Source organism: Oryctolagus cuniculus, chromosome 14, assembly GCF_964237555.1.
Source record: "Oryctolagus cuniculus chromosome 14, mOryCun1.1, whole genome shotgun sequence".
NCBI classification, from domain to species: domain Eukaryota; kingdom Metazoa; phylum Chordata; class Mammalia; order Lagomorpha; family Leporidae; genus Oryctolagus; species Oryctolagus cuniculus.
Genome location: NC_091445.1, coordinates 6,521,715 through 6,549,538, shown reverse-complemented (window position 1 = coordinate 6,549,538; position 27,824 = coordinate 6,521,715). Strand labels below are relative to the sequence as shown.

Genomic DNA, 27,824 nt, shown 5'->3' with positions numbered 1-27,824 from the left:
CACCAATACAGTGATTACTTGATGCACAAAGCACAGCTAAGTGGCACTGAAAGCTTGCTTTCGAGTGCTTTCTGGAACATTCTAGAACATTATGAGAGCTTGTGATTCAAAAAGTGCTTGTGGGTTTTTGCCCTATTTTGCTTTTTTTCTTTTGGGATCTGCCTGTTGGGGGACCCCGAAGACAGGTCTGACTTTCTGCCAAGCAGGGTCTTTAGCCTGTCATGGGCCTATTCTGCAGTTACCCCTGCTCCTTCCTGTACCAACAGTGTCTTCCTCTTACCACGGCACAGCTTTCCAGGCGGCCCAGCTATATGGCCTGTGCACGCGTCCTCACGTCCTAGCCAGCTGCAAGCCGCTCCACTCCGGCTTCTTTCCTCCTTGTTCCAGTGGAAGTGCTCTTGTCGTGGTCACAAATCACTCAGACCTGGTCCACAGCTTGCTGCTTGGCTTTCTTTCAGCTCACTCTCTCTCTGATGCAACAGACAGGCTGATCGTCCCTTATTTCAGTACTGTATTGTTTATTTCCATTATATCCATCCGTGCATTCACAGCAAAGCCTGTTCAGTGAAAAACACAGACTGGATTCTTGCCTTTGAGAGCTGACAGTCTGAGACCACCAGCAGCGTAGGCAGGGAGGTACAACGGCCTGTGCTGAGTGTGACGGTGAGGAAGAGTGATGCTAAGACAGCACCTACTGCAATGCCTAATCACGAGTCACAAGGTCAAGGGACATTTCCCCAGGAAAGTGACGTTGACTCCAAGTCTTGAGGCGGGAATGGGGCTGAGCCAGAGAATGGAGGACGTGCAGCGAGATGCAGTGCTCGAGGCAAGAGCAGGCGAGAGGGCTTCGAGGCAAAGAGAGTGCCCAGAGAGCTGGACTGGCCTGGGGCCAATCACATAGGATTTTAGGTTTGTGTGTGTGCTGGGGGCGGGGTGACAAAGCAGAAAACAGGAGCAGAGCCATGGGCGTGTGGAGGCACCGTGTCATGACAAGCCTTGTGTAGGATACAGGAGGACTAGAGTTCTTCAAACTGGGAACCCCTGAGGAATATGGAGGTGGAAGAGGCTGGAGTGGGAGGAAGGGCTGCAATGGGCAAAGTGAGAGGAAGCAAAGCTTGATGGGAGGCTGTGACTTGGATTCCAGTGGCACAGGGGGGTGCTGTAGTGGGAACAGCTATGATAGAGGAAGAAGGGCCGGGATGTGGAGGCTGGGGGCAATGTATGGGAACAGAAGAGAAACAGCACCTGTTGGCCAAGATGGAGGAGTCGATGAGAACAACTACCACGAACTTTTCAACTTGGGCAACCAGGCACATGGTGGTGCCATTCTCCAATCTGGACAGCACCAAAGTGAGGACAGGATGCAGCCAAAGGTACAAAGGAGATGGCTCAGCTGGAGCTTGCGGATGCTTCTCAAAGGCAGAGACAGACCCAGGCAGGCAGTGGGACACTGGCAGGCACTGGCTGTCCTGTGAGTCTCTCAGAGGTGAGCAAAGCAATCAAGAACCTCATCAGGGAGCATGCCTGAGAGACCCCATACAACATGCAGAGAGGAGTGACAAGGCCTAGGGTCCACGCAGGAGGACAGCATGCCTGAGAGACCCCATACAACATGCAGAGAGGAGTGACAAGGCCTAGGGTCCACGCAGGAGGACAGCATGCCTGAGAGACCCCATACAACATGCAGAGAGGAGTGACAAGGCCTAGGGTCCACGCAGGAGGACAGCATGCCTGAGAGACCCCATACAACATGCAGAGAGTGGAGTGACAAGGCCTAGGGTCCACGCAGGAGGACAGCATGTCTGAGAGACCCCATACAACATGCAGAGTGGAATGACAAGGCCTAGGGTCCACGCAGGAGGACAGCATGCCTGAGAGACCCCATACAACATGCAGAGTGGGGTGACAAGGCCTAGGGTCCACGCAGGAGGACAGCATGTCTGAGAGACCCCATACAACATGCAGAGTGGAATGACAAGGCCTAGGGTCCACGCAGGAGGACAGCATGCCTGAGAGACCCCATACAACATGCAGAGAGGAGTGGCAAGGCTTAGGGTCCACGCAGGAGGACAGCATGTCTGAGAGACCCCATACAACATGCAGAGAGGAGTGACAAGGCCTAGGGTCCACGCAGGAGGACAGCATGCCTGAGAGACCCCATACAACATGCAGAGAGGAGTGACAAGGCCTAGGGTCCACGCAGGAGGACAGCATGCCTGAGAGACCCCATACAACATGCAGAGTGGAATGACAAGGCCTAGGGTCCACGCAGGAGGACAGCATGCCTGAGAGACCCCATACAACATGCAGAGTGGAATGACAAGGCCTAGGGTTCACGCAGGAGGACAGCATGCCTGAGAGACCCCATACAACATGCAGAGTGGGGTGACAAGGCCTAGGGTCCACGCAGGAGGACAGCATGCCTGAGAGACCCCATACAACATGCAGAGTGGGGTGACAAGGCCTAGGGTCCACGCAGGAGGACAGCATGCCTGAGAGACCCCATACAACATGCAGAGACTGGAGTGACAAGGCCTAGGGTCCACGCAGGAGGACAGCATGCCTGAGAGACCCCATACAACATGCAGAGACTGGAGTGACAAGGCCTAGGGTCCACACAGGAGGACAGCATGCCTGAGAGACCCCATACAACATGCAGAGAGTGGAGTGACAAGGCCTAGGGTCCACGCAGGAGGACAGCATGCCTGAGAGACCCCATACAACATGCAGAGAGTGGAGTGACAAGGCCTAGGGTCCACGCAGGAGGACAGCATGCCTGAGAGACCCCATACAACATGCAGAGACTGGAGTGACAAGGCCTAGGGTCCACGCAGGAGGACAGCATGCCTGAGAGACCCCATACAACATGCAGAGACTGGAGTGACAAGGCCTAGGGTCCACGCAGGAGGACAGCATGCCTGAGAGACCCCATACAACATGCAGAGAATGGAGTGACAAGGCTTAGGGTCCACACAGGAGGACAGCATGTCTGAGAGACCCCATACAACATGCAGAGTGGAGTGACAAGGCTTAGGGTCCACGCAGGAGGACAGCATGCCTGAGAGACCCCATACAACATGCAGAGAGTGGAGTGACAAGGCCTAGGGTCCACGCAGGAGGACAGCATGTCTGAGAGACCCCATACAACATGCAGAGAGGAGTGACAAGGCCTAGGGTCCACGCAGGAGGACAGCATGCCTGAGAGACCCCATACAACATGCAGAGTGGAGTGACAAGGCTTAGGGTCCACGCAGGAGGACAGCATGCCTGAGAGACCCCATACAACATGCAGAGAGTGGAGTGACAAGGCCTAGGGTCCACGCAGGAGGACAGCATGTCTGAGAGACCCCATACAACATGCAGAGAGGAGTGACAAGGCCTAGGGTCCACGCAGGAGGACAGCATGCCTGAGAGACCCCATACAACATGCAGAGAATGGAGTGACAAGGCTTAGGGTCCACACAGGAGGACAGCATGTCTGAGAGACCCCATACAACATGCAGAGTGGAGTGACAAGGCTTAGGGTCCACGCAGGAGGACAGCATGCCTGAGAGACCCCATACAACATGCAGAGAGTGGAGTGACAAGGCCTAGGGTCCACGCAGGAGGACAGCATGCCTGAGAGACCCCATACAACATGCAGAGTGGAGTGACAAGGCCTACCATCCACGCAGGAGGACACTTTCCACGACAGAAGCATCAGCTCTGAGAATTGGGGTCTCAGGAGAGTGAACCCAAGAATCAGACACATAGAGGCAGGAGCCACATGCCTCACGGTCATGTTCTCAGTAGTATGCTGTCAGGGGTCTCCATCATTCGGAGGGTCAAGCAAAGTTTAGGGGCAACAAGAGTAGCCCTGAAATAGCTGACAGATAAGTCAAAGGCTCATATCCCTTCTCGGGATCCTGGCAAAGGCTTGGCAATATATTTCCCATTTGGTGCCAGCAAATCGCAGCTTAGCTGGATGGAACAGAAGGGCAAAGAACCACTAGGTTTTCCATCACAGCTTCTCCAGCATGGGTATTATTTTGCATTTTACTGGCGCAGCTCATTTGCAGTGGAGGTCCTGCTTTTGTGCAAGGTCATTGTAAAAAGGAACATAAAAAATGAGGAACTGTATTCCAATCCCTCAGAACTCAGATCGCTACATGTTTGTTTAATGCCAATAACGTTCCGAACACTCCTTGATGAAGTATTGTGGCTTGTTGTGCTATTAGAGGGACAACAATGAAAGAATTCTAACATTGTGTTCAAAGGGGACCATATTGCTATGTTCAACATGATTTTTCAAGTTCACACTCTCCATCACCTATTATCTACCGAACCCTGTGTCTCCCTCCACACCTACACCTTGTGCACTAACAACCTGCCTTCTCTAATGCTATCAATACACCTGCCATTACTGGAGTACATTTCACTTTAGGAAGTCTAAAAGGACTTCGTAGAAAGTTACACTCAGTATGGCTTACAGAGAGACTTCTGTGGATGAATAAACTTCTTCTAAGTTAAAAATTGTTGTAGGAGTTACAAGAATCGAGTTTATCAATGCCCGAATTTCTGCAAGCAGAGCATAGTAACTTCTCAACAGTGCCTGGCATCAGGGTGGCCCACTCCCTTCTGTGGTGTTAGTCACTGTAAGCCACACCAGGGAGTGATTTAACCCAGTTTACAAAAGAGTGGTTGTTCTGCTTACCCTGGGGGATGCGGTCGGTTAGTCACCAGCACCAGGTTTGGTTTTCTCAGGCAGCATCCTGCACCCTCCTCCCCTTGGTGACAGTTCTGGGCTCAGATGCAAGTGGTGACCACGAACGGTCCCTCCGTCTTCGCCTGACTACTCCCGGGCACCGGGGGCTGTGCTAGCCTCTGTTTCGTGTTATCTCATCGAATCCTCAAAGCCATCTGGGATTTTTGGCTGTACTTTAGAGATGACAAAATCAAAGTTCAGGGAGAGAAAGGCATTTTCCAAAGGTCATCTAGAACTGGGGTTTGAACACGACGATTTCATCTTCGGGTCTGTTCTCTTAATCACAAAACCAGTGGTTTGTGTGTTTTGTTCCCAAAGGAAGACAGAACTGCGGGATCCTGCCCCAACCACAGCGTCTCCCCTCTCGTGTTGTTTTACACATCGAGGTTCAATGTCAAGCTCATTGGAATAAGAGTCACAGCTGTGTTTTAAAAACAGTTTGAAGCACTGGCATTATCTATGTTGTCTCCATAACAGCATCAGCACACTTCAGAGCCAGTACAAGATTGGTTAAAGAATAATCCCGCTGGGGGCCCCCGCCTGAAGTGCTCATATCCCTTATGAGTGCTGGTTCAAGACCTGGCTGCTCCACTTCCAATCCAGCTCTCTGCTATGGCCTGGGAAAGCAGTTGAAGATGGCCCAGGTCCTTGGGCTCCTGCACCCATGTGGGAGACCTGGAGGAAGTTCCTGGCTCCTGGCTCTGGATCGGCCCAGCTCAGGCCATTGTGGCCATTTGGGGAGTGAACCAGTGGATGGAATACTCTCTCTCTCTCTGCCTCTGCCTCTTGATAATTCTGTGTTTCAGATAAATAAATCTTTTTTTTTTTTTTTAAAGAATAGTCTCACTGGTAGCTAAAAGTCTAAAATCTTATGTGAATAACCCTTAGACACAACAATGACAACGTGTTAAACTGTTTACCTACCAAGTCATGTGTCATAACACACTTGACTTATCTTACTTTTTTCTCCTGGTGTTCCCTCGTTTTTGGGGGGACAGGATGAAGAGGCATAAGGTACACATTTCCACATAGAATTCCCAGCTTCTGGGACTCCAGTGTTACCACCTGTCAACCTAAAAACATTTGACTTCCAGAAGATATCCAGAGAGAGCCCCATGCAAGGGCAGATGTACCATCAGTGGTAACATCGTTGGGAGCAATGTATTCCAATGGATACCTCCATTGCCATTTGAGTAGGGTGGTCACGCTAGCAATGCAATCAGTACAGTAAGTGGCATTTCCTAAGGCCATGGAACTTCCACTGGATGGCCTCTGAGCCCAGCACAGACTCCTTCATGTCAGCCATCACCTGCATCCGGGTCCTGGAAGTCTCTGGCTTAACACAAACTTGGGTTTGCCTCCTTTCACCTTTTTCAAAGCTTATACCCTTGGACTTTTGTTAACATTTAAAAAAGATACTTAAGACTGCACTTGGGCCACCTTGTAAACGGAAAAAGCACATTGTACAGGCAGTGAAAGTCTTCACCAACGCTTTTATCGAAGCCAGGGGCCAGCTCGGTGCCACTAATTGGAACCATGTGTTGAAACTGCAAGACAGGATTTTCAGCCGTTCCTTAATTAAGTGGAATACAACAAGGATGCAACCTCACATTTCTCTATAGGGAGAGGCTGCTGTAGTCTGAGCAGGGCTGACCGATGGCCCAGAGACTGGGGAGTCATCTGACCCAACACGTCTCAGTGACTCTTGATGTGACTTAGCCGCACTCACAGCAGGCCCGGCTGCAAATCTGTCCCTGATAAGGAGAAGAACGACAGTGATAGAAAACCTAATTATCATCAAGTGCACTAGAAGAATGATCCATAAAAGATGTTTCATTTTTTTCCTAAAGTTCAATTACTGTAAAAATCGTAAGTGGGGTAGAGAAAATGAATTTGTGCACTGAAATCTGGGGGAAAATGGTGGCTGACATGTGTCTGCTAGAGAGACAATCAGAAAAATAATGTCTCCAGTTTTCTGTTGAAACTTCAAAAAATTTGATTTTTTTAAAAAACCTGTAATTTCTGCTTTTATCCTTGGGGGAAAATAATATTCTAGACCTCCTAATTGTTCCAGGGTCAGAATTGTGCGTAATAAAATGTCTCCATTCAGGACACAAGCTGTTCTTTCAGGTGGGGGTATGTGATCCCACAGGCATTGGCTGGTCCTCAGGTATGAAACACCACTCCCTCCCTGTGCCCGCAAGGGCTGCGTACAGAACCTGCACCTTCGCACAACGTGCTGAAGCCATAAGCGAGAAACGTGGATATGGCTTTCACTTTCAACAGCCTCCAGGAACAGGTGCAAGGGCAGGGGAATTAATGCTGACAGCGACAGCAATTTCCCCAAAGGTATATACGTGTAGCATTTTGCAGGAAATGAAGACGTCAAAGCAGGGCTGGGAAGGTTCAAGAAAAGAAGTTAATTCTACAAGCGGCTTGAAAACCCCTTAGGTCACTCCTGAAGGGAATGAGGGAACCTCTTCTGCTTATAGCAGAGCCCAAGGGACAAGCACTGCAAAGAGGCTCTCTCGTGGGTGAATTAAGCGCTCCTCTGCCAGCAGTCCCTCAGCCTGCAAAGACTGTTGGAAAAGTCAAATCTGAGAGTGTTTCTAGGCTTGCCAGTGCAGGTTGGAGATTTCTTAGGTGGGCTGGGAAGGCATCGGGGGCTACGCAGCCTGCAGAGAAATGGAGGGCTCGAGTGCCGGCGGCTGTGCCCTCACTTTACCTTCAAGCTCCTGTTGGAAAGCACAGAGCTAATCTCACCATCCTCTAAGTTCTCTGAAGATCTATCTACAGCTCTTCATTCCGTCTAGACTCTCAGAGCCCGAATGGAGACTGTGACTGGGTAGCCTATCCTACCTTCTCAGCCTTGTGGCTCATGCCTGCCACAAGGCGATGCCTGTACCACACTCTCCCACTCCCCTGTGCCTCACACATGGTGGTGAGCCTCAGCCACAAGGCAAACCTTGAGTTACTCCTTCAAGTTCAGCTCAAACGTGATCTATCTCCGGTTGTACGTTCTTGGCCACGCCCTCTCCACCCTGTCCTCTCCCAGTGAAATCAGAGGGTCTGGCTTTCTCTTTGCCTGGTGAGCATCCTCAACTTTATTTTGTACAGCACTCATCACGTGCCCTGATCACCTGTACACACGCCAGTCTTCTTCCTTTGAGAAGACTTTCAAACTCCTGAAAGGCAAGGAGGCCAGCATGTGGACGAGTGCTTGGCACAAGGTACTCAGTAAACATTTGATGAAGGAATCAGCACACACACACACACACAGACTTGTGTAAGTGGAAGGCCCCATGTCCTTGTAATGTCATCCACATTTCAAACACAAATTGAAATTAATTTGTCACCCAAATGGAAATGAGCAGGATTACTGATGAGAAGGATAGTGAAAGAGAAAGAATATATTAGAGCTACTATTACCTAAAAATCTTCACTTGACATTTGCTGATTGTGGATAACTATGAAGGGTTCTGATACCATGTAGGATGTGCTAGGGTTACAATGGGAAAATCAAATGAGAGAGAAACACTCTTCAGAAATGGAAGGATCTAACAAACAACCCTCAAGAAGACACTAATATGAGGGGATCTCAAATAGTTCATGGAAAAATGGAATGAAAACTTATTTTGGTGCAAACTTTAAAATTCATGCATAGTCTTCAAAATATGCAATTTCCAAAAACTTTTTGTTTTTTTAAGTGAGAGACAGAGGGAGGGATACAGAAAGAAAGAGGGAGAGCTTCCATCCATTGGTTCACTCTCCAAATGTCTACAAAAACTGTGGCTGGCCTGGGACCAAAGTCAGGGGCCAAGAACTCAAGCCAGGTCTCCTGTGTGGGTATTAGAAATTCAGTTACTGGAGCCGTCACCACTGCGGCCCAGGGTCTGCACTGGCAGGGAGCTGGAGTCAGGCGCCAGAGCCGTGTTTAGAATCCAGGTTCTCTAGTACGGGATGTGGGCATCTTAACCCCTAGGCTAAACATCTGCCTCTCCACGGACATTCTGAGGATCCTGCACATTTATTTTATGATGTGCCTCTTTCTTACAGAACTTGAAATTCTTGTTAAATACACATAGCCTTCAGGTGATACACTGTGTGTGAAAGCTGTCTGTAAGTCAGATGTGTTCACACTGTGAGATTCCAAATCCTAAGGAAAGATAGCCAGCTAGGGCCAGCGCTGACTAATTCCAACCTTACTTTTTTGGGGAAATATGAGCAAATAAATCACCAACTGAATATATGAGCACATGTACAGAACCAGGATCGGTTTTCTGTGGCCTAAACAGCATGTGGACAGACATTGCCTTCTTAGGGGATTCTGTACTTCCTGTAGGTTGACTCGCCTCCCCGACAGCACCTCACTTCTGCGGATAGGGCAATAGCTGCCTTCAGGGTTGTTTGCCTGGAAGCCCCGCCATCTTTGGCATCTTTGATGCAGTATTGCACATGAGGTATTATCTGGACACTCAACACTAGGGAGCTTGTGTTACATAAAAACACACTGCGAGGTTATTTTTTTGTTCAAGTAACAATTTTAATCAACTGTGAGAGCACACGGTAAGTTAAAAATGTTGTATGTATTTGATTTGTAAACAATGGTAATACAAAGAGAAGTGATTCATTGATTTTCTATGTGGATACTATCTAAGTAATACCATTAATTCACCCTGTCAACAACAGTAAAATTTGTTTCTATGTTTAACATACAAACATAAAACAAAGAAACTACATTATTTTTACAGTTCTCTCTAAACCTGTTTCTATGTACCCAGTTGTTTAAGCAATTGTAATGAAAACAGAGAAAAATTCTGGTAATTTTACCATAATCTTAACTTTCAAGTTAATTTAAAAAATCCCAAATTCATAATCAGTAATTTTTTAAATGCTGCTAACAGCATGCCTCATAACCTCATTTAAAATATCTTTAATATGTCCAATAAAATAAAAAGGAAGGTATGAGCAAAAGAATGAGATTGTGAAATTGGTCTGCAAGAGAAAGTAGTAGGAGGTGGGGAAAAGTGGAGAGGAGAGGGGAGAAGAGGCTGCGAGCAGGAGGGAGCAGGGGGGAGCAGGGCACCCTGGCGGGAGGACGAGCCCTGGGAGACCATGTTGCCAGCAGAATGCTTGTAGCAGGAAGGCCAGGATACTTTAAAGAAGAGAACTACAGTAAAATCAAATATAAACTGCTTGTCTACCTTGTGGTGATCAGCCCTTCTTTGATCCACACCTTCAGTAAATTCTGCGACACACAGAAAACTGAACATTTTTTTGCCACAGAAATCAAAGAAAAGGAGGTAGGTCCTACTCCTGTGTTGGCGTGGATCTGATAAACATGGATGACAAGCAGAGGGAGAGGCTGGCCGAGCTAGACCGTCCACTCCTCTGAGACACCAGCTGCCCAGCTATTCATGAACCAAGTCAGCTACACAAGAGCCAGGCCAGCCAGGGGAGAGCCCGCAGTGCCTGGTTTACATCCTAAAAAGAAAAGATGTAGTGCAGAAGGCAAGTGAGAGACTGCTGTGTTACTTCCCCACCTCCACGTAGCACAGCACGGACAGAGATGCCTCCTGTTTCTGGGAGGGAAAAGGAATAAAATCCAGACCTGAGACTTGGAAACAAGTACCAGGCCTGCTACAGCAACACCTGGAGTCAGACAGGGACCCTTGGCTCCTGCCCTTGCTGGGGGCCTCTGGATTGAGTCTTTGGTCAAGGGACCATCTCCGCCACCCCTCCCTGAACCTCTAGCAGAACAGCCAAGCAACAGGTCACTCACTGGGGAACAGAGTGGGATGCTGGCTTGCAGCTTTGCCTTGAAGCTCAGAGCCGGGTCTGCAGCAGTGAGACCCAGCACCAGAGAAAACCCAAGGCCTCTCTCCCCAGGCTGGAACCGACAGATGCAGCCTCTTGATGTGTCCCCGATCAGGCACAGCCCTGCACTGTGCTGACAGACCCATGTCACCCTGTGTCACCACCAGCCTCACACTGAGACTGCACAGGTGTAACCCAGCTGGGTGTCTGGGCAGGGAAGGGGCTGTCTGCACCACATCTCAACCAACATCAGAGTAGAAGGGCAGGAAGGTGAGCTCTGGGCTTTGCTCAAAGCTCATGTCAGTGCCACTGCAGGGAGACCCAGGACCAGGAAGAGAGCAGAGGCCCCATCCTCAGAGCTTCAGCAGCAGGTACAGAACTACAATCGATAGAATGAATGGACAGGAGTTTCAACCTCACCACCTCCAACCCCTTGAGAGCCTGGTGTGCATCTGCGGTACAGCGCAAGGCCCTGTACCCGTGACTCAGGTGCAACCCAGCCCAGTGTCATCCTAGACAGCCAAGGGACTGCCTTCACTTGCTCCCTCAACTGTGGGACTGCAGACACTGGGCACCAGACTGAGCTGCTTATCAGATAAAGCTATCTCTCAGCAGACGTTAAGGTTGCTGTCTTTAGGTCATTGCTGCAGATATCCCCTGGACCTGTCCAGATAACAAGTACAAACTCATGGCACTAGTCAACTGGACTTACATGCTGGCCAATATCACCTCTGGTTGGTTGCAGTGGCTTCTGGCTGCAAGCTGACCTCTGTGGCACGCTTAGCAGGAAAGCCACTCATTAAATGGAATAGAAACAGCTAAAATGTCAGATGCAAAATAGCAATGCAGAGACACAGGAAGTATGAAAAAGCCAGGCAACATAATGCCCCCAAAGGAAATCAATAATTCTTTAGGAACAGGTTCTTCAAAGGGAAGGAGGCTGATGGAATGCCTGACAAAGAATTCAAAGAGATACAAGAGAATGCAGACAGACATGTGGAAGAAATCAGGAAAATAATGTGTGATATGAATGAGAAAGTCAACAATAAGATAGAAATCTTGAAAAAGAACAAGACGGGCCGGCGCCGTGGCTCACTAGGCTAATCCTCTGCCTCCGGTGCTGGCACCCCGGGTTCTAGTCCAGGTTAGGGTGCCGGATTCTGTCCTGGTTGCTCTTCTTCCAGTCCAGCTCTCTGCTGTGGCCCGGGAAGGCAGTGGAGGATGGCCCAAGTGCTTGGGCTCTGCACCCACATGGGAGACCAGGAGGAAGCACCTGGCTCCTGGCTTCAGATCGATGCAGTGCACCGGCTGTGGCGGCCACTTGGGGGGTGAACCAACAGAAGGAAGACCTTTCTCTCTGTCTCTCTGTCTCTCTCTCTCACTAACTCTGCCTGTTAAAAAAATAAAAAAAAAAAGAAAAAGAACAAGACAGAATCTTACCAACGAAGACTTCAATGAGTCAAATAAAAAGTACACTTGCAAGCCTCAGCAACAGACTAGATCAGATTGAAGGGGAGAAAGAAAACGAAGGAAGAGAGTTTCCAAGATCTTAATAAAAAAATTGAACTGTGGGTTTTTCTGAAGGAGAAAGAGGAGTAAAGGCTTGAAAACCTATTTGGGGCCAGTGTTGTGTGCAGTAGGTTAAGTCACTGCCTACAAAGCCAGCATCCCATATCAGCACCAGTTCCAATCCTGGATGATCTGTTTCTGATGCAGATTCCTGTTAGTGCATCTGGGAAAGCAGTGGATGACAGCCCAAGTACTTAGACCTTTGCAACCCACAGGGAGACCCACAGGAATTCTTGGATCCTGTCTTGAGTGTGGCACAGCTCTGACCATCACGGCCATTTGAGGAGTGAACCAACAAATGGAAGATCTCTCTCTCTCTCTCTGTCATTCAGCCTTTCAAATAAACAAATCTCTTCTTATTTTAAAGATTTATTTATTTACTTGAAAGTCAGAACTACAGAAAGAGAGGGGGCAGAGAGAGAGAGAGGGAGAGAGAGAGAGAGACTTCCATCCACTGGTACTCTGCAGATGGCCACAACAGGGACTGGGCCAGGCTAAAGCCAGGAGCCAGGAGTTTCTTTTGGGTTTCCCACATGGGTGGCAGGAGCCCAAGCACTTCAGTCATTATCCATTGCTTTTCCCAGACCTTTAGCAGGGAGCTAGACCACAAGTGGAGCAGCTGGGACTTGAACCAGTTTTGGGATGCCAGCATTGCAGGTGGTGGCTTTACTGGTTTGCCAAAATGCTGGCCCCCCCAAATATTTTTTTAAAAAGCAAATCTCTTAAATGGTATAATAACTGAAAATTTCCCCACTCTGGAGAAAGATATGGACATTCAAGTACAAGAGGCTCCTAGAACTTCAAACAGTCATGACGCAAAAATCCTCTCCATGAGACATAGCCAAGCTTCCAAAGTCCAACACAAGGAGAGAAGAAATCTAAAATTCCTAAGAGAAAACTTGCAGGTCAATTTTAGAGAAACCCTAAAATTGGGTAACAACAGATTTTTCAACAGAAACCTTCTAGGCTAGGAGGAATGGAGTGGTGTATTTCAGGTTCTGACTGCAAATAACTGCTAACCAAAAATACATTATGCAGCATTGTTGTCTTTCCTGAGTGAAGGAGAAAAATTATCCAAGATACGCCAACGCCGAGGGGATTCCTCACCAGTACAGCGTCCTTACCACAGATACATAAGAGAATCCTACACACAGAAGGAAAGATAACTTCAAAGAAACCACATACTTCACTAGAAAAAGAACAGAGACATTCAATGGAAACAGAATTTTTTTTTTAAAGACAGGACTAAGTCATTACTTAACAAAAATAACTTTGAATAAGTAGAAAAAAATTCCACAATTAAAAGATACAGAGTAGCTGAACAAATTAAAAATAAGATTCAAGGATATGCTGCTACAAGAAACTCACTTCTCAGTAAAGACACACAGAGACTAAAAGTCTAAGGATGAAAAAAGATATTCTGCACAAAAGAAAATGAAAAGCAAGCAGGAGTAGCTACACTTGGACAAAATAGACTTTACAACAAAAACTGTTAAGAAAGACAAAGAGGTCACTGCATAATGACCACGATATCAATTCATTAAAGTAGGGTTAACTATACAATCATTAAGTATACTGAAAATGGATCACTGTAAAAATTAAGCATTCGACTGAGAGGGAGGGGGAGGAAGTGTTGGAGGGAGGTGGGTGGAGGGAGGAGAGGGAGAGAAGTCCCACTATGTTTCTAAATCTGTATATATGAAATATATGAAACTTGTATACCTTGAATAAAGTAAAAAATATGATTGTAAATGTATATGCACCACATGCCAGTGCACTCACTTTTCTAAAACAAGCAATTCAGATCTAAAGGGAGAGGTAAGTTCTGATATAATAATAGTGGGGGACTTCAATACTTTCTTCCCTCAATGAATACAACATCCAGACAAAAATTCAACAAAGAAAAACCAGAATTAGACTGTACTGCAGAACAAATCAACCTAATAGATTTTTACAGAGAATTCCATCCAACAGCTACAGAATACACATTCTGTAGGAAGACAGGGACATTCTCTAGGAAAGACCATATAATAGGTCACAAAACAAGTGTCAACAGATTTAAAAAATGATTGAAATCATATCATGTATGTTTTTTATCACAATGGAAGAAAACCAGAAATTGATCACAAAAGAATCTCTACATAGCATACAGAGACTGTAGAACACGCTCATGAGTGAACAATGGGTCACTAAGAAACCTAAAGGGAAATTTAAAAATCCCTTGATTCTAATGAAAATGGAAACACAACGTAGCAACACTCATGGAATACAGCGAAAGCCCCGCGAGGAAGGAAGTTTATAGCAATAAGTGCTATCAAATAGCACTTATTTCCAAAGAGAAGAAGGCTATTAAATAAACAGTCTAACAAAATTCAGGAAAACAACAAGCCAAATCCAAAATTAGGAGGAGGAAACAAATAATAAATCAGAGCAGAAATAAGATGTAAACTTAAACATTTACTGAAGATTAATTAAACAGAGGGCTAAAGAAAAATTAACACATCAACAAACCTTTAGGTATACTAAGTAAAAAGAAAGAACACTTACATAAAATGAGAGATGAAAAAGGAGGTACTGCAAAACATACCACAGAAGGAGAAAAGATCTCTAGGGGCTGTTATAAACAAATATATGTCAATAAAGTAGTAAATCTACAGGTAAGGGATAAAGTTCTAGATACATATAAGTCACCAAAATTGAACTATTATGATAGAAAACCTGAACTGAGCAATAATAAGTAATGAGATTGACTCAGTAACAAAAAGCCCCCCAAAGAAAGCCCAAGATCAGATGGCTTTGCAACTGAAATCCACCTGACTTCCAAGGAAGAACTAACATAAATTCTTCTCACACTATTCCAGAAAATTGAAACTGAGGGACCCCTTCCAAGTTTGTTCAACATGGCTAGAATTACATTGATTCCAAATCCAGACAGCAAAAAACGAAAATTATAGATGAGTATCCCTACTGAACATATGTGCAAAAATTTTCAACACAATATGAGCAAATTGAATCCAACAGCATGAGAGATTATTCACCATGATTCACTGTGATTTATCCCAGGGATGTTAGGATGGTCCACCATACAGAGATTAATAAATGCAATAAATACATCAAATCAACAGAAGAAGGGCAAATATCATGTGATTATCTCAAGAGACACAGAAAAAACATTTGGTAAACTCAGCATTCATTCATGATAAAAACCTTGAACAAATTTAATATAGAAGGAATATAATTCCATACATTAAATGTCATAAATGCCGAAACCACAGCTGATGTCATACTGAATGGGAGAAAGCTGAAAGCATTTCCCCTAAGATCTGGGACAACAGAAGGAGGTTTGCTCTCATTGTTATTTTATTCAGTGTACTACTGGGGCTTGTAGTCAGAGCAACTGGTCAACAAAAGGAAATAAGGGACATAAAATAAGTAGGAAATAGAATCACCTAAAGATTCTACCATGAGACTGTTAGAACCAATAGATCCAATAGGATTTAGAACCAATAAACTTGTAGGATACAAACTCAACACACAAAAATCAGTATAACTTTTTTATACATTGACAACAAATTCACTGAGAAAAAAAATCATAAGAGCAACAGTTACAAAAAATACCTTGGAAAAAATTTAGCCAAGCATATGAAAAATTTCTACAATGAAAATTGCAAGACACTAATGAAAGATACTGAATGTCACACACAAAAATGGAAAAACCTCCCATGTTTATGGACTGGAAGAATTAACATTGTTAAAATTTCATATTACCAACACAATTTACAGATTCAATGCAATCCCCATCAAAATACCAAAGACATTCTTTACAGAACTAGACAAACCAATCCTAAAGTTCATTTGCCAGCAAAAGAGACCCCGAATACCCAAAATATCATCACTGACACACTCTTGCCCCTACAGCATGCATAAAACTCCCATTAATTTTTGAATCTAATCATATATGAGAAAGTGACACAGGGAACTGTAAGTAAGTTTTTAATGACTGGAAAAAACCAAACACAAATTACACTTAGTATCCTTTTAAGCATGGGTATACAAAATATTCTGCCCATGGTGGTTGATTTATTGAAGTCCCATATGCAAATTTTGTTTAAATAATAAAATTTACAGTTATTATCCTGTTAGAAATATCATAGACACGTCACATGATCACTAAAAATCTGTCAATTATTTGAAGACACATCTAACGTAGCTAAGACTGTAGTTGCAATTAAGAAATTTTTATGAATTTAAAATTTATACTGTAAATGATATATATTAAAATAGGTTTTATTTTCCTATCATAATTATTTACCAATCTAGGCTCAGACTCTCCTGAAATATTTTTTTAATGGTAGTGTTAACTAGTAACAAATTTGTTAACAGAAGACAATGAAATTGAATTCACATTCTCTCTGGAGAATGTATCACACTTCTCTGTTAAATATTTTCCTGTTTCTTAATCATTCAGCCAACAAATCCTTAGCAAGGAGGCATGTAGAAGAGAATGACATGCATGGCAAATGTTCAGATAGTTCACGGGGAGCATGCAATATGGAAAATACTAGGCATGGATTTCTAAAAATGTTTTTGCACCAAAACAAACTTGTCTCTGAATTCCACTTTTCCACAAACACACTGATGTCTCCTCTCTGTACTGGAACTGATTCTGAAATACATAAGGACTAGAGCACTCCAGCGGCAGAGTTCCTCCTCCGATAGTGTAGCTTGCTCTGAGATGACAGTTTAGGGCAAAAGGCTTCTCAAGGCGGGGAGAACAACCAACACGTGAACACTAAAGTTAATGCTGGGTTTTATTCAAATAGAGAAGACACCACAGAGGACAATGGGGGGTGATTGAATGTGTATGCGGCTGTATCAAAGGAAGGAAGGCTGGAGGGTGTGTTAGGTTGAGTGGATAAGAAAGAGACTTGAAGTCAGGAACTGGGCCTATGGAAAACGCTTGGTTCTCTTGTATTTTCCAAGGCATCATTGGTCAGTAAGATACAGAGAAAATCGTCTCAGGTTAGCTGATGGAACACTTACAAACTGTACGTGCTCTTCTTAAAAGCATGCATTAAAAGTTGTTAGATCAGCAGTGAAAATTTTAAATTCAGACAATAACTACAAATGGACGGATGAATAGTTCCTTGGTGATTGTATCATTCTCCCATACACAATTAGTGGAATGAGTAGAAAACCTAACAACCTAATTTTTTTGGTTTCCTGATTATAGATAAACTCATGAGGCCCTTCACAAACTCACATGTCAGCTATTTAATTTCATTTGATTAAAAACGGATTCTATAAATAATACTGAGTACAAGAAAAGGGTGACATGAAAGAATAAGGGTTGGTTTTCTACCGGGCAAGGTCTATCAGGGGTCTCTTGGCTGCCAAACTCTCTCACTTACAGATGCCAAGAAGGGCCCAAGCTCAGTTCTTGTCAAGTCTTCATTACATGACTCGGCTCCCCGCATGCACTGTCCATGATGTGACTCAGCTCCCCGCGTGCACTGCCCATGACATGACTCAGCTCTCCGTATGAACTGCCCATGATGTGACTCAGCTCCCCATGTGCACTATGACATGACTTAGCTCCCTGTGTGCACTGCCCATGACATGACTCAGCTCCCTGTATGAACTGTCCATGATGTGACTCAGCTCCCAGCATGCACTCTCCATGACATGACTCAGCTCCCAGCATGCACTGTCCATGACATGACTCAGCTCCCAGCATGCACTCTCCATGACATGACTCAGCTCCCAGCGTGCACTGTCCATGAAATGACTCAGCTCCCCGCGTGCACTGTCCATGACGTGACTCCGCTCCCTATGTGCACTGTCCATATGACTCAGCTCCCAGCATGCACTGTCCATGACATGACTCAGCTCCCTGTGTGCACTCTCCATGGGTGACTCAGCTCCCTACATGGCTGTCCATGACATGACCCAGCTCCCTGTATGAACTGTCCATGACGTGACTCAGCTCCCTGTGTGCACTGTCCATGACATGACTCAGCTCCCAGCATGCACTGCATGCACTGTCCACGACATGACTCAGCTCCCCGCGTGCACTGTCCGTGACATGACTCAGCTCCCAGCATGCACTGCATGCACTGTCCATGACATGACTCAGCTCCCTGTGTGCACTCTGCATGGGTGACTCAGCTCCCCACGTGTAGTGTTCATGACCTGACTCAGCTCCCCGCGTGCACTCTCAATGGCCCTGACTGATACTGTTTCTAGGATGCCTCATAATTTTTTCCTTCTTTCCACTGATTCACAGGTGAGGCATAACTCCACGCTCCCACCTCCAGTAACTCCTGCACATTGGTCCTGCGCACACGGCCTCATCTCAGCTCACTTTGGGAAGTCTTGCAATCTGTCTTAATCTCTCACCTAGATCTTGTGTCTTCTCTGGATCCTTACCTGGAGTTTTTAGTTTTTAAAATGCCGGTTTTCATGCCACTCACCCTACCGTTCTTTGACACTCCACTGCACGAGGCACTGGTTTCAGGCTCCAATCTCAATGCAGCCCCCTCCCACATATCCCTCCCTGTGGTAACTGGCCCCACGCTTCAGCTACCAGAACACAAACCAACGGGAATGGGGCCTTCTCTGTATTATTCCCTGCCACATCCAGTGCCCAGGACAGAGACTGGCACAGACACTTAACAAACATTTGTTGAATGAATGGATTCATTCTTTAAATCTCCACTTGGCCCAGTTCTGTATTTTGAGTGTAACTGCTCCTTGATAAACATTTGTTGAATCAAAATTACTCAGTAAAGAGCAGCTTGGCTCAGACACACAGGGTCCTGCATTTTATAAATCTGAGTTATAGGCCACTAAGAAAAACTTCTCTAAAGTAGCTTCTTGACCTTTTACAACCACATAATAAAGACATCTCTTCCTGAGAGAGGGACTTTTTCCTTCACGAACTTCTCTAATGAGGCCTGAGCACATCATCAGATGCCAGCACCAAGAATTACAAAGTTTAAGTTGAAAAAAAAACTTTAGAAATGTAATCTCCTTTATTACAGTGAGGATACTATGGCTAAAAAAAGGCTACGCTGCACTATAATTCAACTTTTTTGGATTTTTTAAAAAAATTTTTTGACAGGCAGAGTGGACAGTGAGAGAGAGAGACAGAGAGAAAGGTCTTCCTTTTGCCATTGGTTCACCCTCCAATGGCCGCCACAGCCGGTGTGCTGTGGCCAGCACACCGCGCTGATCCGATAGCAGGAGCCAGGTACTTATCCTGGTCTCCCATGGGGTGCAGGGCCCAAGCACTTGGGCCATCCTCCACTGCACTCCCTGGCCACAGCAGAGAGCTGGCCTGGAAGAGGGGCAACTGGGACAGAATCCGGCACCCTGACTGGGACTAGAACCCGGTGTGCTAGTGCCGCAAGGCGGAGGATTAGCCTAGTGAGCCACGGTGCCGGCCTATAATTCAACTTTTACCTTCCATTTCAATGTTGTATTTTTTCAAGAACATATTTCTAAGCAGGAACAATGGAGAATACAAGGCTAAAACATGTCATGGAATGAACAGATATGAATATCTTAACACTAGATCTATAGGTCTCTACCTTAGCAGGGCAAGAAATAGAAAACCAAGTTTTCCGTTTCTCCACACTATGCTGCTCCAGCCAACAGAAGAATCAATGCGACACATAGGATGACTGAAGTGATCCACTGCCTGGAAACACAGACCAAAATTCTCAAATTATCAGGAGCTTTCTAGACCCTACAGATCCTCTGGTTAGGATTATCAGGAGATACTTTCTCTACACGGCTCTCTTAGCACTAGTGAGGGAATAGCCAAAACTTTATTTTTCTCTCCCCCACCACCCTCACCGAGTTGGATACTAGTATTGGTTATTTATTTGCGGTCTGTTCAGGAGAAGCAATACTGTTTTGAGATTTTGGTATTCCATGTACAAAGTCCTCTTGGAGAGATTAGAAGGAAATCTTGGATTACACCATGATCAGCAGTATAGCAGAGAGTCCCATGAGACTTAGTAGAATTTTTAGATTTATAAATATATAAATGTTACATGTTTATTTTTTTAATTTTTCCTCTGAAATGTAAGGCATCAAAGAAATTAAAATACAGAAAATTTCTATTTGAAATATTTTGTCATCTCATTGATTTAGCGAAATCCTATTCATACAGGTTCTTTCTTGTTCGCTCTTCAGAGTCAAACCTATGACATGCATACATGTATCCATTATTCATAATCAATCACAGAACACTTGAGCTTTCTGAATAATTATTTATGTACAATCAACCAAAACATTTCAATCTTTCAAGGAGCTTCCTTTTAACGTGCTTTAGTAACTTGAAGAAATAACTGAGTTCCTTTCCTTGTGATAGAAACGAGTTTGCTGATCCGACCAACACTGAGTTTTTATGCCCCAAGCCCCATCGCAGGTACTGGGTAGAAAGGTAAACCAGGTCGGTCATGTGTCTGCTGTGACCGGGCTGACTTTCTACTGGGAGGCAGAGACATGCAAAAACGATTTCCAACAGCGACATGCACCATGCAGGACATTCTAATGGGAGACCTGCAGAAAAGAGCGTTTCAGACCAGGCACCCGAGATGCATCTGGCTCCAGACCTGAAGCATGGGAGACAGCAACCATGGAAGAGGAGCCAGGCAGAGGGGTCAGTAGCACAGAGGATCTGAGCTCGGGTCCCCCTGAGGGACGAGGGGGCCCAGGGAGTACAGGGAGCGGGGTAAGGGCTGGGCGGGTGGTGTCTGACTTGGGAGGCAGTGACGAAGCTGTGCACTTTGATCAAAAGGCAACAGTTCTGACACAAGCAGGGGATGATTGGATCTAAGACTTTAAAACTCAGCTTGGCTGTATTTGAGGGGAGTAGGAGACCAAGAAAGGAGACAGTCGGGCAGCCACTGTAACATACCTAAACACATGTGCATGTTTCTATATGGGAAGGGGGCAAGTCGCAAGGCAAAGATAAAAGGATGTGCAGGCAGAGGCAATCAGAAGCGCTGAGAAGAATTTTCTGGGTCTTGAGCTTAAAGCAACTGCATTGGCCGGCGCCGAGGCTTACTAGGCTAATCCTCCGCCTGCGGCACCAGCACCCCGAGTTCTAGTCCTGGTTGGGGGGCCGGTTCTGTCCCGGTTGCCCCTCTTCCAGGCCAGCTCTCTGCTGTGACCAGGGAGTGCAGTGGAGGATGGCCCAAGTGCTTGGGCCCTGCACCCCATGGGAGACCAGGAAAAGCACCTGGCTCTTGGCTTTGGATTGGCGCAACGCTGGCTGTAGTGGCCATTTGGGGGTGAACCAACGGAAGGAAGACCTTTCTCTCTGTCTCTTTTTCAATAAAAAAAAATTAAAGCAACTGCATAAGAAATATTTCCCAGATGCAGAAGACCAGGGAAGAAAGGATTGTTGGACTGGGATGTAATCAAATGTCTGTTTGGATGTGCTGAAACATCCAAGGGACATTCTCGGCAGATAAATGTACTGGTCTACGTTCCGCAAAAGATGTATCAAGATTTGATACAAATAAATAATTCAGCTCAAGCCAAGCTTAAACTCCTTTCATGATAATTAATGGTAAATTATATACACACATATAATTTGAGTATACAGAGAGGACGAGACTAATTTTGTAGATATGTGCATATGGATATTATTTGAGACCACAGGCAACCCAGGGTGGCTGAGAGTGACAGCGTGGGCAATGAGGAGAAGAGAACTCAAGACTGAGCCCAGGCCTCAAGCTTTAGCTGTTGGGCAAGGGGGACAGAATCAGCTAAGAAGTCCAAGAGATGAGAGACTGAAAAGAGGCCTACGGAGAATACCCGGTGTTCGAGGAAGGAAGAGCAGGCCCACTGGGAAGAAGTGACCCACCGAGGCTCTCAGGAGGATGAGGGTGGTAATGAGCCAACCTCTGGATTCAGCAACCTGCCAGCCACTGTCAACTTCAGTGCTGTAGCCTTCCATAGTGTGGAGGGAGTGGAGACAGCAGGAGAGGTGGCGAGTACAATCATGGATGCACACAGAAACAGTGCCAGTGTTATTTGGGATGGATAAGTAAATACGAAAAGGCCTTGTCTTCAGGGAGAGTCTCTCTATGCATATAAGGTAAACATTTATCAACAATCCTGGAAAAATGTTTCTAACAAAAAAGCACATTATTAAACACATTCTGGGATGGGAGAGGGAGTGGGAGATGGGATGGTTGCAGGGGGTGGGGGAGGGAGGTTATGGGAGGAAAAGCCACCATAATCCAAAAGTTGTACTTTGGAAATTTATATTTATTAAATAAAAATAAAAAATAAACACATTTGGAAGAAAAATTTTTGCTAAATAATACATTTTATCAAGAACACAGAACTTTCAAAGCACCAAAAATTTTATTATTAGATTTTCAGATTGTTTACATACAAACTAAAAATATATTTTATATATCATCCAACAAATGAAAATGCTCAAATATAATTAACTGTTCAGAATATAACTTTTCAAAAAGAACTACAAACATTTAAAAGATTTCTTTGTTACTTTTTGAAAATCCCCCTGGACAGGGTGTGAGACATGTACCACACACAATATGTATGAATGAAAACAATAAATGTGTCCTCTGAAACAAAGTTTAAGATTTTATGTAATTAAAGGCATGCTGCACGAATAGTTTAGAAGAACGTAACACTGTCATCAAATCACATCTTCATATACACGTGTAATCCATTTTGTACAACGGCTTCAACCCCGTGTGTATGTAATTAAATCGTAAGGTTGCAGTAATGGCTACTGCTCGGCTGCAATTCCGCTGTTTCATTTTAAAGAAATGAATAGAAAACGCAATCTAGTGGCCATCCAAGTACTTCCTCAAGACTGTTAAATCTCGTCAAAGAGGTCTTCCGGACTGCTGTTTCTCAGCGTCTCTAAAGACAAGTGCTCAGCGGAGACGCGCTCCTTCTGCAGTGTCTCAGGGAGTGAAGGATCGAGCCTAGAGTGAAAAGAAAGCCAGGAGAGTTTTATTTGAAAAAAAATAATTCCACTGTAGCACAAAAGAAAATGCGGATGTACCTAAGTGGATCATGTTACAGCCTGTTTCAGAACTGGTATGTTGTTAGCTACAAGCAAAGAAGGATGAAAGGAATTCAATTTCTTTGCTTTAGAATGCATCTGTCTCTATTCTCAGCTAAAATAAAAAAATCAAGGGCCTGCAACAGTCATGATCAAGGTCAAGAAAGGAAATATCTCATCCTCTGTTCTATATTCACTGTTATACCAAGATACAGGTTCCCCAAGCCCTCCCTTTAACAATTCCATCACAACATTCATTTTCCTCCGGCTTCCTTAGATGCTGCCCGTGAACATGCATTTCTGTCCCTGCGCAGCACAAAGTTCTGATCACTGGACTTTCCTTTAGCGGTCAGTGGGTCGCGTGTGGATGACTAACAGTGATTGTTCACCTTGATGGTGACTGCTGACGAAATGCTGTAGGTCCACATTCGTTCACTGAATATGCACATCTTGTTTAGCAATTGAAATTTTATCCAGTTCGGTACCACAGTTGAGTACTTCAGTGGACTGATTTCTATATTTATGGGAGTGTTCTCAGTGCTGGGATAACGGGTTTGTTCATGGCCATGATCGCTGTTGACTGGTACAGGGCAGACGGAGCTGGGGTGCAACGGCTCAGTCACAAGGAAAACTTCGGGATACATGTTTACATCCTTGTGCTACGCTTTGCCCCTGGTTTTCCAGGGAACCTTCACGAAATGTGCTTGATGATAGTGATTGGAGGTGGCTGCAGAAGGAAGTATGATTAGGCTGAGTCCAACTTCAAAGGCAGAGGGGGAGTCACAGTGGCTCGGAACACCTGCAGGGTCATCGACTTGAAGCTGATGTGCACAGTTCTGAATGCAGGTCTATTTCTTTTTTCCAAATACATTTTTTCATTGATTTCATTTTATTTATTTTAAATGTCTATTTATTTGTTTGAACTGGGAGGAGGGAGGAAGGGGGGGAAGAGAAAGAAAGAGAGAGAGAGAGAGAGAGAGAGAGAATCTTCTATATACTGTCTCACTCCCAAAATGCCTGAAATACTGGGGGGTGGACGGGGTGAAGCCAGGAACCAGGAACTCCATCTGGGTCTCCCAGACGGGTAGGAAGGACCCAAGCACTGGAGCCATCGTCTGCTGCCTCCCAGGGTGCACATTAGCAGGAAACTGTAGAAGAGGCAGAGGTGGGACAGAAACCCAGGCACCCTGATGTACACACCAGAAGTGGCAGCTTAACTCAACACCACAACACTTGCCCCAAATCCAAGTCTACGTCTTCCTAGCTAAGTGATGTTAGGCGAGTCATTCAACCTAACAGACTCCCGTTGTCTCTGCTGAGATAGTATCTGCCTCTGAAGTGGTCTGAAGATTAAAGGAGGGGATGTACATGAAAGTGCTTGTGAAGTTCCACAAAACAGAACCTCCTAGTTTTTCATAAACTGTATAAGGGCAGAATAAAAGAAAAATGAACCACAATTTACAAATATCAAGTATATTTAGATGATGAGTATTTTAAAAGCTGTCACAAAAACTTGGCTGCAGGTCTCTCTGTCCCTGGCTGCCTGACTGCACACAGCTAACCATGGTTGGCTGTTAAGGAGACCTGAGACGTGTTCTGTCTTGTCCTGAGCAGGCCAAGTTCAGACAACATTACCCTAACGGGAATGTCAAGGTGTGAAGCCCTAACGCCTTATAAAGATGACAAGCATTACCCTCTGGGAATTGCAGTGCTAAAATTACCAATAAATGCAGACATAGTTACTGCAACATGCAACTCTCAATATCTAAAAATATATTGCATAGGAGAAAAAGGATGCAGTATGAAATAAAAGTATAACTACTACATGTATAACTTTCCCAAGTCAACTCATAACATGTTAAACATTTTTTTCTGACCTTAAATGTCTTAGAGCTCATTTTACTCTTCTAGGGAAGAGAGCTGAATTCTTTCAATTTAAAGTCAGACATGGAAAGAGCTCTGAAATTTTGTTCATTGTCTAGACGATGTGAAACCAGGACATAAAAATTTATCAATTTTGTCTTAAAAAATCAGCATATGGACAAAAAGATCAGGGTGCAATGGTATTTCTGAGGGAAACAGACTCCTGGCGCTCCACTTAGGATTCTCATATCCTACAGTCACAAGGAGCTAAAGGAACTGCCTGCACCGTCATAAAATGGCTCAGCAAGAACTGTCCAGTGTGGGCCACTGTTCCACAGCCTCCACACGCAGGGTCAGCGCAGGACTCTCCCCGCAACGGAGAAAAGGCTGTAATCATTTTTTAGAATGAATGCTTACTTAACTCTTGTGTCAATTCTGGAAAGAATAAAAAGAAACAAAAAATGCACATTATGCTATGTTGCATTATTTAAGTTTTCATTTTCTTTTAGATAAATGGGATCATTATACATAAACATATATAGATATATGTGTACCTTAATAACTTTACACCATATTAAAGATGTCTTAGCATCTGAAAAATTTAGATACACAGTCATCATTAACTAAAATTTTTTTAAAGATTTATTTATTCATTTGAAAGGCCAAGTTTCAGAGAGGAAAATGCAGAGAGAGAGAGAGCGCGCGCGAGCGAGCAAGCCGGCACCGCGGCTCACTAGGCTAATCCTCTGCCTGTTCTGCCAGTACCCTGGGTTCTAGTCCTGGTTGGGGCACTGGATTCTGCCCCGGTTGCTCCTCTTCCAGTCCAGCTCTCTGCTGTGGCCCGGGAGGGCAGTGGAGGATGGCACAGATCCTTGGGCCCTGCACCTGCATGGGAGACCCAGGAGGAAGCACCTGGCTCCTGGCTTCAGATCAGTGAAGCATGGCGGCTGTAGCGACCATTTGGGGGGTGAACCAATGGAAGGAAGACCTTTCTCTCTGTCTCTGTCTCTCTCTCACTGTCTAATTCTGCCTGTCAAAGAGTGAGAGAGAGAAAGAGAGAGGGAGGGAGGGAGGGAGATAAGGAGAGAGGGAGAGAATCTTCCATCCACTGGTTTACTCTCCAAATGGCTGCAATGGCTAGAGCTGGGCTGATCCAAAGCCAGGAGCCAGGAGCTTTCTCCAGGTCTCCCACATGGGTGCAGGGACCCAAGGACTTGGGCCATCTTTGACTGCATTCTCAGGCCACAGCAGAGAGCTGGATCAGAAGTGGAGTAGCCAGGATTCAAACCAGCACCCATTTGGGGTGCTGGTGTTACAGGCTGGGGCTATAACTCACTTTGCCACAGTGCCAGGCACCCCCATTAACTACAATTTGGATGTAATGACCATTAGTCTACGGATGGAGATTTGGGCTGGTTCCATTTTTAAATGTCCCTGTAACTAGCAGAGTAACTCATAAGCTTATACACAGGAATATCTTAGCACAATGACCATATCACATTTTTATGAATATTGCTGTTCGAGAAATCATGCCAAAGGTGGAATTTGAAAGCAAAGAAGTTGGAGAACCTGAATCTAAAGCCTTAAAAGAAAGTGAATAAAGAAGCAATTTAAAACTTCAGAGTTGCTGACTAAATTACTGCCACTAGTTAATGGCTCAATTTAAATTCTAAGCCTTCCAGGGCTTTTTGCTGTTGTAGATTGTCCATATTCAGGCTGATTTTTCTTCCTTCTGATTATTTAGAGTGCTACCATCTTCACCCTGTATTTCACTACAGGTCTACTGTTGTATTCATGCTTGTTGCATACACACTGTGAATAGCTTACTGTGTTATGAAAATGTAACCAATGCAATCCAGGTCACACCTGATTCCTGTCCTCAGAACGCTTTTATTCAACTTTTACCTTTATTGTTTCCAAATGTGTCTCTCATCCTAAAAGTTTTATAAATACCTTGAAGGTAAAGACTACCTCATAGAGTTTGTTTTTTTTTTTTTTTTTGGAATATCTGTACATATTATACAAATATGTAGGGTGCAAGTAGATTTTCATATATTTTTCCACAGCAACATAGTTCAATCTGAGGACTTCTCAAAAAGTATTTGTGGACTAAGTGAATCACATGAATTAATGACAATATGTGAAACTGTGGAGTTGAGGCTTAGGCTTCAGGCTTTTTTCCGAATAAAGGGAACAAAATGCAATCTCTCCTGATGATGACAGCGCTGTCCACAGTAAAAGAACTAAAGAGTCTTGGGTTCAATCAGTTGGTTTCACACTGCACAGAACACACATACTCTACAACCTGACTCAAAGTCCCACTACCTCATCTAATTAACAACCAATAATGGAGATCAAAAGCTGCATTTGTTAAAGGAAATCTCCCATCCAGGAAGCTTCTATGAAATCTTACAATAAATGACCAACTTCTCTTTTAACTTTCTGGAAGCTGACCTACCAACAGCTTTGACAATGGTATTTCTGGGCATTAGCTTATTTTGTAAAGACATTTTCTCAGCCAAGTTTAAAATGGTATCAGCATGACCAGAATAACAATCTTTTCTTATTCAAATGAGAGACATTAGTACCCTCTGGAGTGAACTGCATGTATTCTGAGAATGTATTTCTGAAACATGTCAAGGTGCCTACTAGAGTTCGAGAGTGTGTCAGGAAAATGTGTTATGACTGCTGGCACCGTGACACAGACTCATGCTCATCTGACTTGTGCCAAAAACACTGATCTGGAAATAAAAGTAAATTTTTATG

The 27,824-nt window shown here is 44.8% G+C and overlaps 1 protein-coding gene across 8 annotated transcripts in view; it reads right to left on the bottom strand.

Moving 5' to 3' along the window:
* Nucleotides 1-22,399: 22,399 nt before the first annotated feature.
* XRCC4 (X-ray repair cross complementing 4) overlaps nt 22,400-27,824 on the bottom strand; it is a 285,177-nt gene continuing 279,752 nt past the window's right edge. For all 8 annotated transcript variants that reach the window (XM_070056390.1, XM_070056397.1, XM_070056391.1 and 5 more), the window contains one exon: nt 22,400-23,115. In XM_070056390.1, coding sequence (XP_069912491.1) covers nt 23,004-23,115 — 112 coding nt within the window. In that variant the 3' untranslated portion in view covers nt 22,400-23,003. The remainder of the gene's footprint in view (nt 23,116-27,824) is intronic.